General features: G+C 43.6%; 1 protein-coding gene across 1 annotated transcript; it reads right to left on the bottom strand.

The window, feature by feature from the left end:
* Window positions 1-185: 185 nt before the first annotated feature.
* On the bottom strand, window positions 186-14,844 carry TOR1AIP1 (torsin 1A interacting protein 1). The gene is made up of 7 exons (XM_035123472.3): window positions 13,561-14,844; window positions 10,680-10,754; window positions 9,843-9,887; window positions 8,160-8,243; window positions 7,329-7,397; window positions 5,566-5,604; window positions 186-3,919 (listed from the first exon to the last, which is right to left on the bottom strand). The coding sequence occupies exons 1-7, from the start codon at window positions 14,021-14,023 to the stop codon at window positions 3,099-3,101; spliced, it is 1,596 nt and encodes a 531-aa protein (XP_034979363.3). The 5' UTR covers window positions 14,024-14,844; the 3' UTR covers window positions 186-3,098.
* Window positions 14,845-16,186: the final 1,342 nt, after the last annotated feature.

The following is a 16,186-nucleotide window of genomic DNA, read 5'->3' as shown; positions in this document are numbered from 1 at the left end:
AGAACCGGGGGAATCTGCGAAATGAAAACTGGTGCCAAAAATAATGTATGTACATTCTTCCTTTTAGAAGGCAAACTTTCTATTCCTCTTAGCTGTCTCCAGCTCTATAGTTTTAACACTACTTCTTTGAGCTGTGGTGCTGTAAATGAATCTTAATAAAGCAGAGCATTCATGTAACTCCATCGCAGATTTGGAATCACTACTTTTATTAAGATACTGCCCTTCTGTAACACAGCCAAAAGCTATCAAATTAATGTTTCCATCATATATTGATCATGTGTACAATTAATTCTTAAAGACACAACAGAGAAACAATCTTTTGTCAAAAGGATATTGAAAATAAATACTATAGTATTGAAAAGCTGATCAGCAATATATGGCAGTAAGTTTATACTTTATTTATTTGTCCTATTGGTTGATCTCCATGAATTAAAAGCTATTGCAAACTGAGTTGATTTGCTGGTTGTTAGGAAGTTCAGTTCATGAACAGTACAAAGTAGCCTTGACGCTCCAGGAGCCACTACCAAAAAGTCCTACATGAAATGTTTAGCATACACTTAACAGAGAAGACAACTGTTATAGCCACTCCTCATAAAGATTTTCTGTCCAATCATTCATTTAATAATTGTGCTGGCAGGATGTATGAAATCTCTTATATAATTATAGTAGCACTAAGAAACAGCTGAGGGGACGCAGGTGGCGCTGTACGGTAGGTTAAACCACAGAGCCTAGGGCTTGCTGATCAGAAGGTCGGCGGTTCGAATCCCCACAATGGGGTGAGCTCCCGTTGCTCGGTCCCTGCCCCTGCCAACCTAGCAGTTCGAAAGCACGTCAAAGTGCAAGTAGATAAATAGGTACCGCTACAGTGGGAAAGTAAACAGCGTTTCCGTGTGCTGCTCTGGTTCGCCAGAAGCGGCTTTGTCATGCTGGACACATGACCTGGAAGCTGTACGCCGGCTCCCTCGGCCAATAACGCAAAAGGAGCGTCGCAACCCGAGTCGGTCATGACTGGACCTAATGGTCAGGGGTCCCTTTACCTAAGAAACAGCTGAGTAGTCAACAAATAGGACTTTTCATGTTTTAAAATTATTTAAACTTAACTATATACAGTGCAACTAGATCCCAGGTTAACAAGTAAATGGAAGGGAGATTTCCCCTTTCTGAAAGCTTTTCTGGAGCACTGGGCCCTTCTGAATATGGGATGGGGAGGGGGGGGTGAGACACTGTTGGGGGAATGGTACAAAGGTGAACCTCTACCCAATTTTGAGCAAATCCCTCTTCCTGTAGCAGCTTCGCAACACCATTGCTCAGAAGGGCATACCTCTCACACCGAATGGCATTTTGGGAGGTGCAGGTGACCTGAGCTCTGCGAGTTATGAGTTCCTGGCCTAGAAAACTTCAAGACACTAATGCCTACACTTTATAAACCACTTTACAGGAATATGTTTTCCTAAGACCTTCATGTATACATAAACATTTTCATGTGCTCTGGCTGCTGCTTGTGTTCCACACTCAAAAAAGGTGTATTCAGTGTTAGGCCCCAGGAATCTTCACTTCAAGGTATGACAGCCAGTTTTAATATAAGCCAATAAAGCATTTCTGACTGTGAGTCAGGAAGGAATGTGTAGCTGCACCATGTGCAAAAGCTCCCAAAGAAAGAAATAACACTCTACAGAACATGGCCAGGGGCTTTTCTAGCACTTCCAGAGGCGGCCATAGTTTCTGCGGTTAAAATCCACTTACTGTAGATATACTTGGGGACAAAGAATGGCACTCTGGTGAATCTTCAAAAAGCAAGGAGGACAATTGTGCTGAGAACATATTTCGAAAATGCAGGTTTTGCAAGCTTCTCAAACACAGTAAAATCCAAGTGGCTCAATTACATAAGAATCAGTAAGTATCAAAGTCCTGAGGTTTGCACATTACCATTTGCATTCAAGTACATACATTCATATACAATTAAGAAGTATAGCCTGACATAAGCTGTAAGGCTTTCTGGAATGAAGCATTCAAAATATGTGGGCTGTCACGCTTTACCAGTTGTCAGATTCAAATTTTACATGGAAAGTTCTATCTTGCGGGGCAGGAATCCAAACAAGGAGTTGGGGGGGGGGCTTTAGTCTTCATTTCTGCAATAAATAAGTTCTGCCCAGCGCAAAGGCACTATTAAAATCTGTGCTTATCTAAAATAATATTTCAAATTTAATATATATGTTTCAGAAGAGTGAATTATTTTGAGAAAGGACACTGAAGCACACCAGTTCAACACTTTTAAAAATGTTGATTGAACTATGGATTAATCTAAATCAGTGTTTCCTTCACTCCTTTTTGGGCAAGTGCAAAAATAAATGTGTGTTTACAAAGGCTGCATCTTGTCCACCTGGGACTCCCACATGCAAAAGGAAATTCATATTGGTCAGTCTGGCAGTGGATCAACACAGATTGACGAGCCTTGTAGTTCTGGATTAAAAATACTGGCACTGTGAAGTCAATCCCAAAGTTACAATCCGGACAGGGCATTTGTGTTTGCCACTCCTGACTAGAAATTTGAATTGCATCATTATGTTAATCAAACCCAACAACAGGACATGGCTAAAGCAAACTCTAAGAGCCTGCAATTACAGGAGACTTAGTCCATCTGAGATTTTGGTAAACGGATGACAGAGTTGTTACTAGATATACGAAGTCTTAGTGACAGCTTTGAGTTTGCATTTTATTCTAATACACTTCAAGTACAAAGAAGACAGAACCATGTGCTTATTCATTAACTTGTTGCTCCCATTTGCAACATTCTCTGAAAGGACTTCAAATTGTTAAGTGGTATTGTAATCAATATTCTTTTGAGATGAAAGGTTCTGACCTCTACGAATTACAGGAGTGTCACATAAAGCTGGAAATACACATATTAAGAACTTGTAGAGCTCTACAAGTTCTTAATATGTGAATTTCCATCTTCTTTGGAAAGGAATAAATCAGATTTAAAATTTTGAAGCACACACCTAAGAGTCAGTTCTGATTACCAAGCTGGAAATACACACCCTATCCAGCCATTAATAGATGTACATGCTGTATTGTTTTCATTCTCTCTTACAAAAATATTATTTCACCTGCAAACAGTTTTCCTGAGGAAGGACATTTTCAGGCCACACAGGTAAGACCAGGTGGGATATGCGGCTCCACAGCCCACTCAGTTTGTCTGTGTCCATGTGCTTATAGGAACCTGGCACATCTGAGTTGGTAAATTTAGCCCAGAGGAAGTCCCTCACTTTCTCCTCAACTTGCAGTGGGCTAAGGTCCTTTCTTAGAGTTTCCTCATCCAGAAGAACAGTTAAAAGTAGAGCAACATCCTTAAATGCTGCATTCTCATGGTCACAGTACTTGTAAAATATCAGGGTGGAACCAGCAGGCAGTGACTCAAATCGATGCACTACTGCCACCTTCCTGCCTCCCTTGAACCCAGAACTCAACTCGTCGTCCACAAGGAGTTTGACATCATCACTGTCTAGAGTAGCTTTGCTGGCCCCATCAATTTTTATTGTAGAAGTGTGCTGCGAGGATGAGAAAGCATCAGCAAGCTGGTTGCTTAAACATTTCAGGGCATCTTCAGCTTCTTTTGCAGCAGTGAACAATAAAATAGCTGGTTTCAAATACGGTTGAGAAGAGTTGAGGTGTTTCTCCAAGATGACTTGGATTCTCTTCCACAATTTTTTGTCTTGACTTGGGTAGCTGCTCATGAGATCTCTCATTTGTTTCTGAAATGCTTTCAGGGCTTCAGTTCGCAGGACTTGGTTATTTTCCAAACTACGGTATGATGAATACTGAAGCACATACCATCCACCACCAGCAAGGCAAACAACTACTGCTACTATAAGTGGCAGAATCCATGCAAATGTGTGTCCCCGATTAGACTGTTTAGAACCTAGTGCACACATATACACAAAACAAAGGATGAGGAAAAATGCATACATCTGAGCTTAATTTTTGAATTTGTTTTTATTATTCTGGCTGATTTCATCATCATTTCAGGCAGATTAGAAGGCACACTATTGACAATTCAAAAGAATGGGACTTCCCCAGAAAAACAGCAAAAAGCTAATGTCCCTAAAGTGTTAACTTTAACAAGTTCAAATTCAAGCTTGCTTTTTGAAAAATGTTCATAAATGAAATATTGGGACTGAAAATCTCACACATGGCACAAGCGGGCATTCTTAAAGTCAGTATTTGACAGTATTTATGGCTTCTCCATTATTGTTCATTGCAAGCTTGTTTCTGCTGGAAAAAAAATCTTTATGTCAAAATTCGCCAGTTTCAACCAATAGATTTGTCTGCTAAAGTGAGTGAAATAAATATTCTCCCCAACCAACTTATGGAATGTGACCATCTGCAGATAAGATCGCTGGATGGAAACAACCTCCTGTTCATAGCCAAGTGGGATCTGCCTCATAGTTGCAGGGGTGGGGGGAGATCTGACGAAGTGTGCATGCACACGAAAGCTCATACCAAAATAAAAACTTAGTTGGTCTTTAAGGTGCTACTAAAGGAATTTCTTTATCCTAAATATGACTTAGGGAGGAAAAGGGTAACATTTCCTCTTAACAGGTGCAGCCCAATAACAATTGACCCCACCTGTAGTGAGACCCGATGTCTGCATTTTTTTTTAAAAAAAGGTGCAATTGCACAAATTCGCATTCAATGTAATGTGTAGTTTATACCCACCTGCCAGAATCTCTCCAGTGTCTCAGACAGGGATCTTTCCTAGTCCTATCTGGAATTGTTGTGGATTGAACATGGGGCCTTTTGCATGTGTACTCTACCAGAGCTATAAAGGTAAAGGGACCCCTGACCATTAGGTCCAGTCGTGACCGACTCTGGGGTTGCGCACTCATCTCGCATTATTGGCCGAGGGAGCCGGCATATAGCTTCCAGGTCATGTGGCCAGCATGACAAAGCCGCTTCTGGCGAACCAGAGCAGCACATGGAAATGCCGTTTACCTTCCCGCTGTATCTACTTGCACTTTGACGTGCTTTCGAACTGCTAGGTTGGCAGGAGCAGGGACCAAGCAACGGGAGCTCACCCCGTCACGGGGATTAGAACTGCTGACCTTCTGATCGGCAAGCCCTAGGCTCTGTGGTTTAACCCACAGTGCCACCCACGTCCCTGTAGTACCCAAGTGCTAAACAACAAAATTTTACATGGCAGAACATCCCAACATGTCAATCATCTCCCACCCACCAAAGTTGGCCTGTGAAGTGGAGAAAGATCTAGCCCACTGAGGCAAAATGGTTCCCCACTCCTGATTGAAAGCCTAGATTCTAGAGTACCAGTGTTTCTCAACCAGTGTGCCTCCAGATGTTTTGGGACTACAACTCCCATCATCCCTAGCTAGCAAGACCAGTGGTCAGGAATGATGGGAGTTGTAGTCCCAAAACATCTGGAGGCACACTGGTTGAGAAACACTGTTCTAGACAAGCAAATCTGCATACATAATTACAGAGGTACAAGGTTGTCAAACACATTTCAGTAAAAAACAACTACACATAGTCTGAAAGAGGAAAATACCTTACTTTTGGGAGCAACACGTGGTTGTTTCTTTGGCACATGGGCTAGAATACAAACCAAAGATAAGAGATTTAAGTGCAAACCAATCCAATTATTTTCAAATAAAATTCAATAAATAAATAAATTCCATAAACTTCATGATCCAAATTGTCTTCCTACAAAAAGAGGAATATTCTCACCATATTCAAAAGGCAACGGGAGAACAGCATAACAGGAATTCATATTTGAACCCATGTAACTAAAATATTTTTAATTTCTGGAAAACCCAAACATGCATTTTTATCAGTTCTAAATTTGCTTTGCTTCTTTAAGGCTATAAAACATATTCTGTATAACTTACTACATAATAAATGTAGCACAGTATAAAGGCCTTAGTTTATACTGTATAGCACAATTTAAGTGTCTACATTTTGTTCAAATAATTACAAATGCAACAGCTTTCTCTGTTCCATCTTTAAGATACTGTACTAAATGTATATTTTTGCCAGTTGGAAAAACAGGAAACATTACAATAAATAAAAGCAAGTATTATTATTTTGGTAAAGAAAACAGACTCCATTCCAGTCAACATTATCCAAAAGATGAACCAGAAAAAAAACTCTGCATCACTTTGAGGAAACAGTGCAAGGTGGTACATACAACAAACAATCACCGAATTTTTCGGACCATAACACGCACCTAGTTTTTAGAGGAGGAAAACAAGAAAAAAAATTCTCCTGGTTTTCCTCCTCTAAAAGGCTGGGAGGGGGCGCTGGAGGGGAATCACCCAGAGGTATCAGGGGCCAAGAGCAGCACTGACTGTTCCTTAGATAAAGGGGATAGGGGAGAATAGAATAGAATAAAATAACAGAATACAAGCAAACGTTCACTGCCCAAATGTCAAATCTACACACAACCTACTTTATGACCAAGCATCAGGGCAACACCACACACAGCATATCAGATATATGGTTACCCCAATGCTACAAAACATCAGTTGCCAGGATCTGCAAATAGAATCGTTTGCTGCTTTAAATATCAGGGTTTTGTTTTTCAAGTTAAATTATAGAATGCCAGCTTTAAACAAATGATGCCACAAAAATCTATTTCTGTTCTTATTTGTTCATCTGTCTTCCAAGGGACAATGGGAAGATCTTCACATGAACAGGCCACCGTTGGTAGAGGGAGGGAGGGAGGGAGGGCTTTCTAAGTGACACAAATGGAGAGCTGCTCTCCATGAGGCATTTGCAGGGGTTTGCCCTTTGCTTGTTATCCAAAATTGCAGCAAGCATAAGTACTTCCTGCCACACCTGACCATATGACGTTGCACTCAGAATAACAAAGCTTCAAAATCAAAACTCACAAGTTTGAGCCACTAAAGTTCCCATGGCAGAGCTAACTGCATTAAACTGTGGGGGCAGGGGGAGGCGGAGGAGATGCTGCTGGTTACTCCCCACCAACCCTGTTGGGGAAAGCAGGCTTGTTTTCACAAACGGGACTAGTGGGGAAGAACGAGCAGCATCCCTCTGCTGCCCCCCGCTTCTCGCTGAATGCGGCGGAGGTGGGGGAGATGCTGCTGGTTGTATTTATTTATTTCATTATATACCACTGCCAAACCCATGTCTTAAATCTCTCCTCTTTTACTTTCCAACCCAGAACTAGATCTACCATATAATCCTGTCTGTGTTCTATGTGGAATGAACACACCTTTAACCTACAACTATAAACATGGAAGTTTTAAAATAAAAGCAGCAAAATACACACACACAAGCTGAAGTTTCATACAAACCTTGCGTCCTCACTCTTAACTTTGTCTTCTGATTAAGCCCTTGTGGTTTCTGAACAAAATAATGTGCATCTAAAAAAAGAGGATGCAAGGAAAAAAAATACGGTATCACATTAGTGATACAAGGAACCAACACAATCCTAAGACTGCAAAGGGAGCCCTAGATGGAGAAGGCCCAGCTCTAGGGGCCCAGGGAGGCACAGATGATAGTTCAATCAGAAAGTTAAGCAGACAGGTGAGTTAAGAATCTCTGTGGGTTAAGGGTTAGCAGCTTACAAAGTTTTCTGATTTCACCAAATTGTTCAGAGTGGTAAGAACAAAAAACAAAAAAAGATAGCATGGAGTCCAAAAGGAAGTAAACTTGGGGAAATGGGAATTAAAATGGCAATGCAAAGCATTAATGTAAGCACGTATAAAGTGATGCACAGTGAGGCAACAAAATTCCAAATCACAGATTTGGTCTCCACTTGCTGGGACTAACCAGGAAAGAGACCTTATGGTCACCCAGTGAAAATGTTGATTTGGTGTGCTTGGAATACTGTGAATAGTTATGGTAACTGCACCTAAAAAAATTGTAGAGCTTGGGGAAAAAATCTAGAAAAGGGCTACCAAAATGATCAAGTGGATGGAGCTACTCCTTTCTGAGAAAAGTTTACAATGTTTAGGGATTTTTAGTTTAGAAAAAAAAGCAAGAGGGGAATATGATATGATAAAAGCTCTATATTATGAGCTGCCTAAATTTCTGGAAAACAGCAGTGGATAAAATACAAAAAGATCCTGCACCACATAACAAATTGACACCCTGCCAGGAAGAGAAAAACAGGCGACTGCTACCTTCATTAAATCTGCTAACTGACTGAAAATTATCATGCCAGATTTCAGGTCTGTTTTCACTCTCCACTTCATTTGCTTCATGTTCTGAAAAGATACAAACGTTGAATCAGAGCCTAAAGCAATAAAACTATTTAATCCCATATTTACTGACAGCCCCATCTTTAGGTCAGTCATGTGCTTCAACTAATTCATTTAGATGAGTAGCTACTTTGGACTAAATGCATATTTCAAGAAAGAACTTAATTTTAAGAAATACGCACATAAGAGGACCACACTGAATTGAGTGAGCAAAGTTGCTTCAATATAGGTGGTTCATATTGGCAGTCAACAGCACGGGAGTGGATGCTCAGGAACAACTGTTCAGTTGTCAATTGTTCTGGTCATTTCCATGTTTCACAAAGTGACCAAAGTATTGAAAGGACCAACTGGAGCTCCAAGAACATGCAGAAATCCATTAGATTCCAGAAGACAATAGGAATAGGTTTACAGTGGTACCTTGGTTCTCGAACGTAATCTATTCTGGGAGTCCGTTCGACTCCTGAAATGGTTCAAAAACCAAGGTGCGGCTTCCTATTGGCTGCAGGAGCTTCCTGCACTCAATCAGAAGCAGTGGAAGCCACGTCGAATGTTAGGCTTCTGAAAAACATTCGCAAGCCAGAACATTTACTTCTGGGTTTGCGGCATTCAGGAGCCGATTTGTTCAGGAGCCAAGCCGTTCGAGTACCAAGGTACCACTGTACTACCCGTGAAGAAAAGAACACACACTATATACAATATTATATCGTGTATGTATTATATTATATACAATAAGCCTCAACAGGTAGCCGTCTGGTTATAACATGGGAGTTTAGCTAAATATCCCATTTAGACCACCTTCCAATTTAATTGATAACACTAGATCCAAAGTGTGATCTGCTACACGTGTTGGGCTGCAACACATTGGGACAGAATCACTGTAAGTCTACTCCAGGCATCCCCAAACCTCGGCCCTCCAGATGTTTTGGACTACAATTCCCATCTTCCCCAACCACTGGTCCTGTTAGCTAGGGATCATGGGAGTTGTAGGCCAAAACATCTGGAGGGCCGCAGTTTGGGGATGCCTGGTCTACTGCAACAGTAATGACTAATAAATAATTAAATCCCCCCTGTAAGAAGCCCCTCCTCCAACATGAACATGCTGATAAAAATATCATCAATAGTGCTGTCACCAGCTCAAATGAAATAGGTAGCTCCTCAATTAAGAGAAGCTCTTATAGCTCCTAATTTATTGTCATCATGGATCTAGGCAATAACCTTTTAATTTGCCTGCAATTTTAATCTTTGATAAAATGGTAGCATTAGAAATCTGTTGAATAATTGCTATTTTCTTTAGTTACTACCTTCTTGCAATACACCTGGAAATGTTTTATAACAAAAGGGTGAGATATAAATAAATTTGAGTTCTGTGTGGCAACACTACAGGCTACTGTATTTCAAAAGCCTCTGGGTCCCACCAGTTATATTATTTCTTCACACCCACGTGTATGTGTAGACATGAATGTACCTCCCTGTAGGGATAGCACTCATGTATCTATTAATTTGGGTTCTAGTGCACAAAAGCATATGCCACAATATGCTTTAGGGTGCCATAAATCACAGGTTATAATGACTGCCTTTCTGAATTCAAAAGGAAAGTAGCCCAACCTGATTTATTTCTTGTAGAGTCTCTGGCTTGGTCATAAGGAATCCCTGTTAAGACAATAAATTATTCATTAGTATTCAATCTAATAAGAGGTAAAAAAAAGAAAGATGGTAAATTTCTGAAGTGAGATTTCAAATAATTCTACAAGGGAAAATACATTTACTTCAGCTCTAGCTTCCACAATTCTTGGAAATGTAAAGTTATATTTTGTTCCTTTATTTTATTGGTATCAATAAAGGAACAAAAATTAGGAGCTGGGTATCTGTTACAAATGATGTGTTTGGGCGATCAAATCCTGGTATAATAAACCAGGATATACATGAGCTTTGTTTACCTGCACACAGCCTTTGTGACCCTACATTATCCCACTCTTTGTGGAAATGGGGCCATAAGCTGTAGTTGACCATAGCTTCCCATTGCATCTGAATAAGGAACCAACAATTTCAAGACGTGCAAAAATATGAAGCAATTTGTTTACAGATGACTTCCAAATCCTGGCTTGCTTGGAAGCATATCCTAACCATAGTTTCTCAGTTCAGATGCAGAAAGGAACCATACTTGTTTTCAGACTCATGCAAACACAGCAGCAAGTTAAAGTATAGAGTTCAGGATATACTCGTCGTATAAGAAATACGACCCGGCGTATAAGATGACCCCCGACTTTTAAGAAGATTTTCCTGGGTTAAAAAGTAGTCTTATACGCAGTAATATACAGTAGTTGAATCGAGTCAGATTTCTGAATTTCCATTAATATGTACATTTAAGCACTGTACATACTACAGTACACCTGAGTATTATAGAGCAACAGAGCTTGCTCAAGACTGCTGTAGACATTTTACCTCTCCTTGGACTTCTTCTAAGAGCTGGTCGAACAAGCTCAGAGTCATCTGCAATTCCCAAGATGTTTTTACTCCCTACCAAAGAAAGCAAAGTAGAAATGCAAAGAATTCAGTAATCAAACAGCTACTGCAGTAACTCATATCCCTCAATTACAGAGAAAAGGCGTCAACTTAAGAACACAAGTGGAACATGCAACCCATGAGCCCCTAAGGACTCTGAAAGAGAGACTGAATATTTGGCCTTCACAGGTTTTTTACACCTGTCATTAAGACACAACATTAAATGTAGGTAGGCAAGGCAGATTTTTGAAGATGTAATCAAGAAATGCTCCAAATATCTAGTACTGGTTAGCCAAATTTCTCCCTGCCAAATGATCACAGAATCATTAAAACATTACTTGCTAAGCATATTTTTCAAAGGAGATATAACAATGACTTTGTGACAAGTAAAGTCCCCAGGTGTGGGGCATAGGGGAAGAATTGACAGAATCCGATTAAAAATAATTTCAATAGTTACGTCAATTAAGCAACATTGTCTGATAACAGTTAACTATTGTTTTACAATGATGTGCAACTGGGCCTATGACTTACTTTGAGAAGACATGTAGACATTGTTAGAAACTCACAATGCATAAGCCAATGGCCAAAAGTAACCATTTACATACCATGACATCCCTCATGTACCATTTTTCTTAGTCACTTATCGTTTATGCAATTCTTTCCTTCTGTTCATTCAAAATAGATGAAAATGAGGAAAGGAAACAGAAACCTAACTTAAGAATTGTTGCAGCTTGTGAAATTGACTGTGCCTTCTCAACAGTAAGCCCAACCAAGTTCAAATAGACTTACACCTAAATAAGTATATACTGTATAGGGTTTGCAGCCCAATGATATAATTTGATTGGCAATTCTCTGGAAGAAAGATCCAGTGAACACAGTATAGCTGTGTTTAGAGTAAACACACACAAAAACAACTGCAAAAGTCAATCCCTCCCAATATACTGTACTGGAAAGAGTGCTTGTGAGAGACCAAATACGGCACAGTAATTTAAAAGAGGGGAAATGAAAGATTCCTCATTTTAAGAAAAAAGAATCTTAAATCTTAAAACCTATTTTGGTTTTAGCACCCCTTCTTCCAACTTTTAGTATTGTTAATAGACAGATCAACACACCCCTAAAAACATTAAAGGGATCCAATAGCTTAAAGGAGAGGTTTTCAACCTTTTTGAGTCCACAGCTCCCTTGACTAAGGACATTCTTTCCATTGCTCCGCTGTGGGGAAACGTGCACTGAGCCTCAGAAGCCCAGTTACTTCACTCCTTCATCTACAGAGCTGGCAGCCCGTCACCCATTTTTAAACACCCTCCCTTGTTCCCTCAGCCTCCTCTCTCCACTCCTTGGGAGTCCTCCGGGCAGCAGACCCCACCCATGATCTCCGAGCTGTCCTAACTGCCCCAAAGAGAGTTGCCTCCTCATACTGCCCCACAGAAATGTGGGAAGAGGATGCCCCCAGCCTTAGCAACCCGACAGAGGCTGGCCAAAAGTGAAAGTGAGGTCAGCACCTTGCTCACCTTGGGAGGCAGCAGTAGGCACTGCTGGGTCTGCATGGCAGAAGCTGCCCTTTTGCATCAGGCACTCAGCTCCCAGGCAGGCATTGCACACGGCAAGCACAAGAAAGGCAAGTATGGCGCTTGCCTGCCTCCCTTGTCCGTCCATTTCCAACAGCAATGGACTGGCTAGCTGGGCTCCCTCAGCCACTTGCTTGCTTACTCTGAGGCCGCTTCAGCTCCACACTCCTCACCGGACTGTTGTTGTTTAGTCGTTTAGTCGTGTCCAACTCTTCGTGACCCCATGGACCATAGCACGCCAGGCACTCCTGTCTTGCACTGCCTCCCGCAGTTTGGTCAAACTCATGTTCGAAGCCTCACCGGACTAACAGGACACTATTTTAGGTTGGGGTGGGGAACCTCTGGCACTCCAGGTGCCAATACTCCTAACACCCATCAGGAGGGCCAGCCCAAGCCATTTTGGAAAGGCACAAAATGGTGCCCCACCACCCTCAAGGAAGAAGGAGAAAGCTCCTTCAGGAACAAGCAGGGTGGGGATAAAGATCACCATCAGGATCTGCTGCCCCAGGGGTTCCTGCTGCCTGAGACCGTTGCCTCACCTTGCAAACATGGCTGGGCCAGCCATGCTCATGAGCCCCAAGGCCAGCACGGCCGGGGATTTTGAGAGCATCTGCAAAGCCGCAGGCCCTCCTCATCTCTTCTTTAGTGAGAGGCATAGAGTCTTAAAGCAGCTGTCCCCCCCAAAAAACAGCATCCATACAAAGGCCGCCTCGCTGTCTCTCATCCCCCATCAGGGGGCCGCGTGTAGTGCCGCCAACCACTGGACTTCCAATCCAGCAGACGCAGGCTCCGAGTAACCTTTCGTACGTTAATATGGCACCCTGGGCAAGCGCACAGTCCCGTGTGAATCTTCCCAATGTTGTGCCCCCTTGGTTTTGACCATGTGTGTGGGGAAACCACCTGCACCACCCCGAACCCGGCCTTCCTCAACCTTGGGCGTCTCCGCCCCTCGAGAGATTCCTGGACTACAAAACCCATCAACCCTAACCAACAGGTCACGGATGATGGGCGCTGTAGTCCAGGCATCCCCAAACTGCGGCCCTCCAGATGTTTTGGCCTACAACTCCCATGATCCCTAGCTAACAGGACCAGTGGTCGGGGAAGATGGGAATTATAGTCCAAAACGTCTGGAGGGCCGAAGTTTGGGGATGCCTGCTGTAGTCCCACCAACGTCGGTTGGGGGAGGAAGGATTGCTTCGACCAAACCAAAGCGACCCAGACAGACAGGCCCGCCCCCGCCGCTGCCCACTCACCTTCCGAGGAGGCGGACGAGGCTTCTCGCGGGGCCTGCCGGTCCTCCGCCCTCTCGGGCCTCCTGAACGGCGTCGGCGGGTGGGGCCTCCGGGCCGAGCGCAGGCTGTAGGGCGCGGCGAGGGTCGCTTCCTCGCTCGGCTCCCCTTCGTCGTCCTCCTGCTCGTGCTCCTGCTCCTCCTCCTCGTCGTCGTCCGCTCCCCTCATCCTTCTCCTCCGCAGCCTCCTCGCCGGGTGCTCCAGCACCTCCTCGGAGAAAGTCACTCCCCGCCGCGGCGGCTTCCTCCCGGCCGGGCGGGAATAAGGAGTGGAACTGCTGAGCGGAGTGGAGGCGATGCCGCCACTACCACCGCCGCCATCTTGAGAGGCGGTTCTCCTCAGGGGCGCCCTGGGCGTCACGTGACAGAAGACCCCGCCGCCGCCGCCGCCGGAGCCTGAGGAAGCGGCCGGGCTCTCTCCCAGCATCGCCTCCCGCTTGCCCCGGGCGCTGCAGGCCGCTCTTCGCGGGCAGCCCGAGATTATATATGTACCTGGCTGGCTTCTAACCCCCGGCTAATACACAGCCAGCCAACGGGGGATGAACTGCTAAGGTGGCTCAGGTTGCCACCCGCCTCGTCCTCTCAGCCGTGCAAATACAGTAAATAAACAAAACTTCGCTTCCTCACACTCGCCTCTGCCTCCGCGAACTGCTTAGCCACCTCAGTCCCTTGCCCAGTCTCTCTCCTTCCCTCCCCGGAACTCGCGCGTTCACACGAGCACACACAACTTTCCTCCTCCTCCTCGACCTGAGGAAATTCTTCCTTGGCGGCTCTCCGGCCTCGGAGCGAAACAAGCGGCTTCCCAAGAGAGGAGGGCTCTCTCCCGGCTCCTTCGCAGCGGTTTACCTTGCCGAGATGAGGGTTGCCCTCTTGGGCGAGGCGAAAGGACGGGCTGCTCCTTCGCCAAGCGGCGCTTTAGTTTTGGGATTGGCGGATGAAGGGAGCGGGATGAAGGCCAGGCCCGGCCCAGCCACCGCCGCCGCCTGAGAGAGCAAATAGGTCGGGCAGGAGGGGAGCGGAGGTTTTTAAAGCAGCAAGAACCGCAGGCCGTGTAAATATAAAACAGTTAGATAGATCAAGATCGGGTTGCAGGGCGATGCCGGGAGCCTCATTACGTGTGAATATGCCGACATCCCCGCAGGTTCATTCCTTGGCAGCCATTCGGCCCCAACAACAGGGTGCCCCCCCCCTTGCCTTCGTACCTGTCGAGGGGAGCCGCTATCCCAATTTCTGCTGCCCTTCGCGAATGAAAAGCTTAATTCCAAAAGAGGCTTAAAGTCCGTTTTGGCCGGCATTTCCTTTGGAAGGAAATTATTTCCGACTCTGACCTCTTTTTTAAAAAAAAACGCAAACCCTATTTTTCAAGGCACAGTGATTTGGGCACATTTATACAAGATTTCCCCCCCTCCCTTTAGAATTGGTCTCAAGGCAACATCTACAGGCGGACAAAATTGGAATTTATTTATTTCTTAATCAGAATGGACTTAAGCCCCTTTTGGAATTAAGTTCTTCAAATTCTAGCCGGTAGCATTTTTCCTGATGATGGTTCAGCTCACAAGCATCTGCTAAAGCGCAAAGCTCAGCCCTAATTACCGGTGTTGTAATAACCTGCAGTTTTACATACATTTAAAGTAGATGAATAAATGATTAAGTTGATTTGGAATATGCAGAAAATATAAAAAATAAATTTAAGGAACCGCAGAAAGAGGGGGAAGAAAGTCGAGTTTCCAAATGTTAAAGTGACTGTAAAATTATTGAAATGTATAAAATTGAAAATTATAGATAGAAATTTTTAAAAGACCATAATTATTATTATCAGTGCTATTTTTCTAGAAAAATAGGTGCCAGAATTCACCATTAACACCTGCGACGGCGCTTTCCCCCCTCGCTTAAATATAGTGCACCCCCCTCACAGAACACCAATTCCATGAATTCCTACAAATTACCCCAGATTATCTTGTGGGGGACTTGTGTGAGAGAAAACTTAATAATTTGGAGTCGCAGGCAGGATTTGATCAAATAAACAAGAACGGTTTTATTAAACAAAGGAAGTTTATGACACAAGTGGGTAAAACATAGGATACTTCATATTATAATGCTATTTCACTTCAGTTCTTTCTTAGTTGTTGCTTGCCGCTTAATACTTTGGTTCTTAAACAAGGTGGTATTTTCTGTCAGTCACACACCCGTTAGACAACCCTACTCCTGAGGTACTCCAAGTAACAGACCCAAGGGGTCTCCACAACCCTTTTAACTGGTTTGAGAGTCTCCTCTTTTTGTAGCAGAATCTCTCCCCTCCTGACTGGAATGAGACCTAAGTAGACTGCATTCTCACAGCTTCTACTTCTCCTAGCTCAGCCTCCCAGTTAATTCCTGGCCTATCGTAATTACTCTTACAGGACACCATACACTGTTCTTCACACTAAGCTCAGAGGCTCCTAGCTTGTGATATATTCCTCAGAGGGGATGTTTCTACCCAGAACCAGCTATCCCTCTCCTCTCACTCCCTATCTCCCAACCTCTATCTCAACCTAAAGAACTGTCTTTCCAAAGCCTCTCCTTTTCAAACCCCTCTCCTGGAGCCCCGGCC

Source organism: Zootoca vivipara, chromosome 7 (assembly GCF_965207765.1).
Source record: "Zootoca vivipara chromosome 7, rZooViv2.hap1.1, whole genome shotgun sequence".
In the NCBI taxonomy this organism is placed as follows: domain Eukaryota; kingdom Metazoa; phylum Chordata; class Lepidosauria; order Squamata; family Lacertidae; genus Zootoca; species Zootoca vivipara.
Note: the sequence above shows the minus strand (reverse complement) of the source record. Positions and strands in the feature narration are given on the sequence as shown.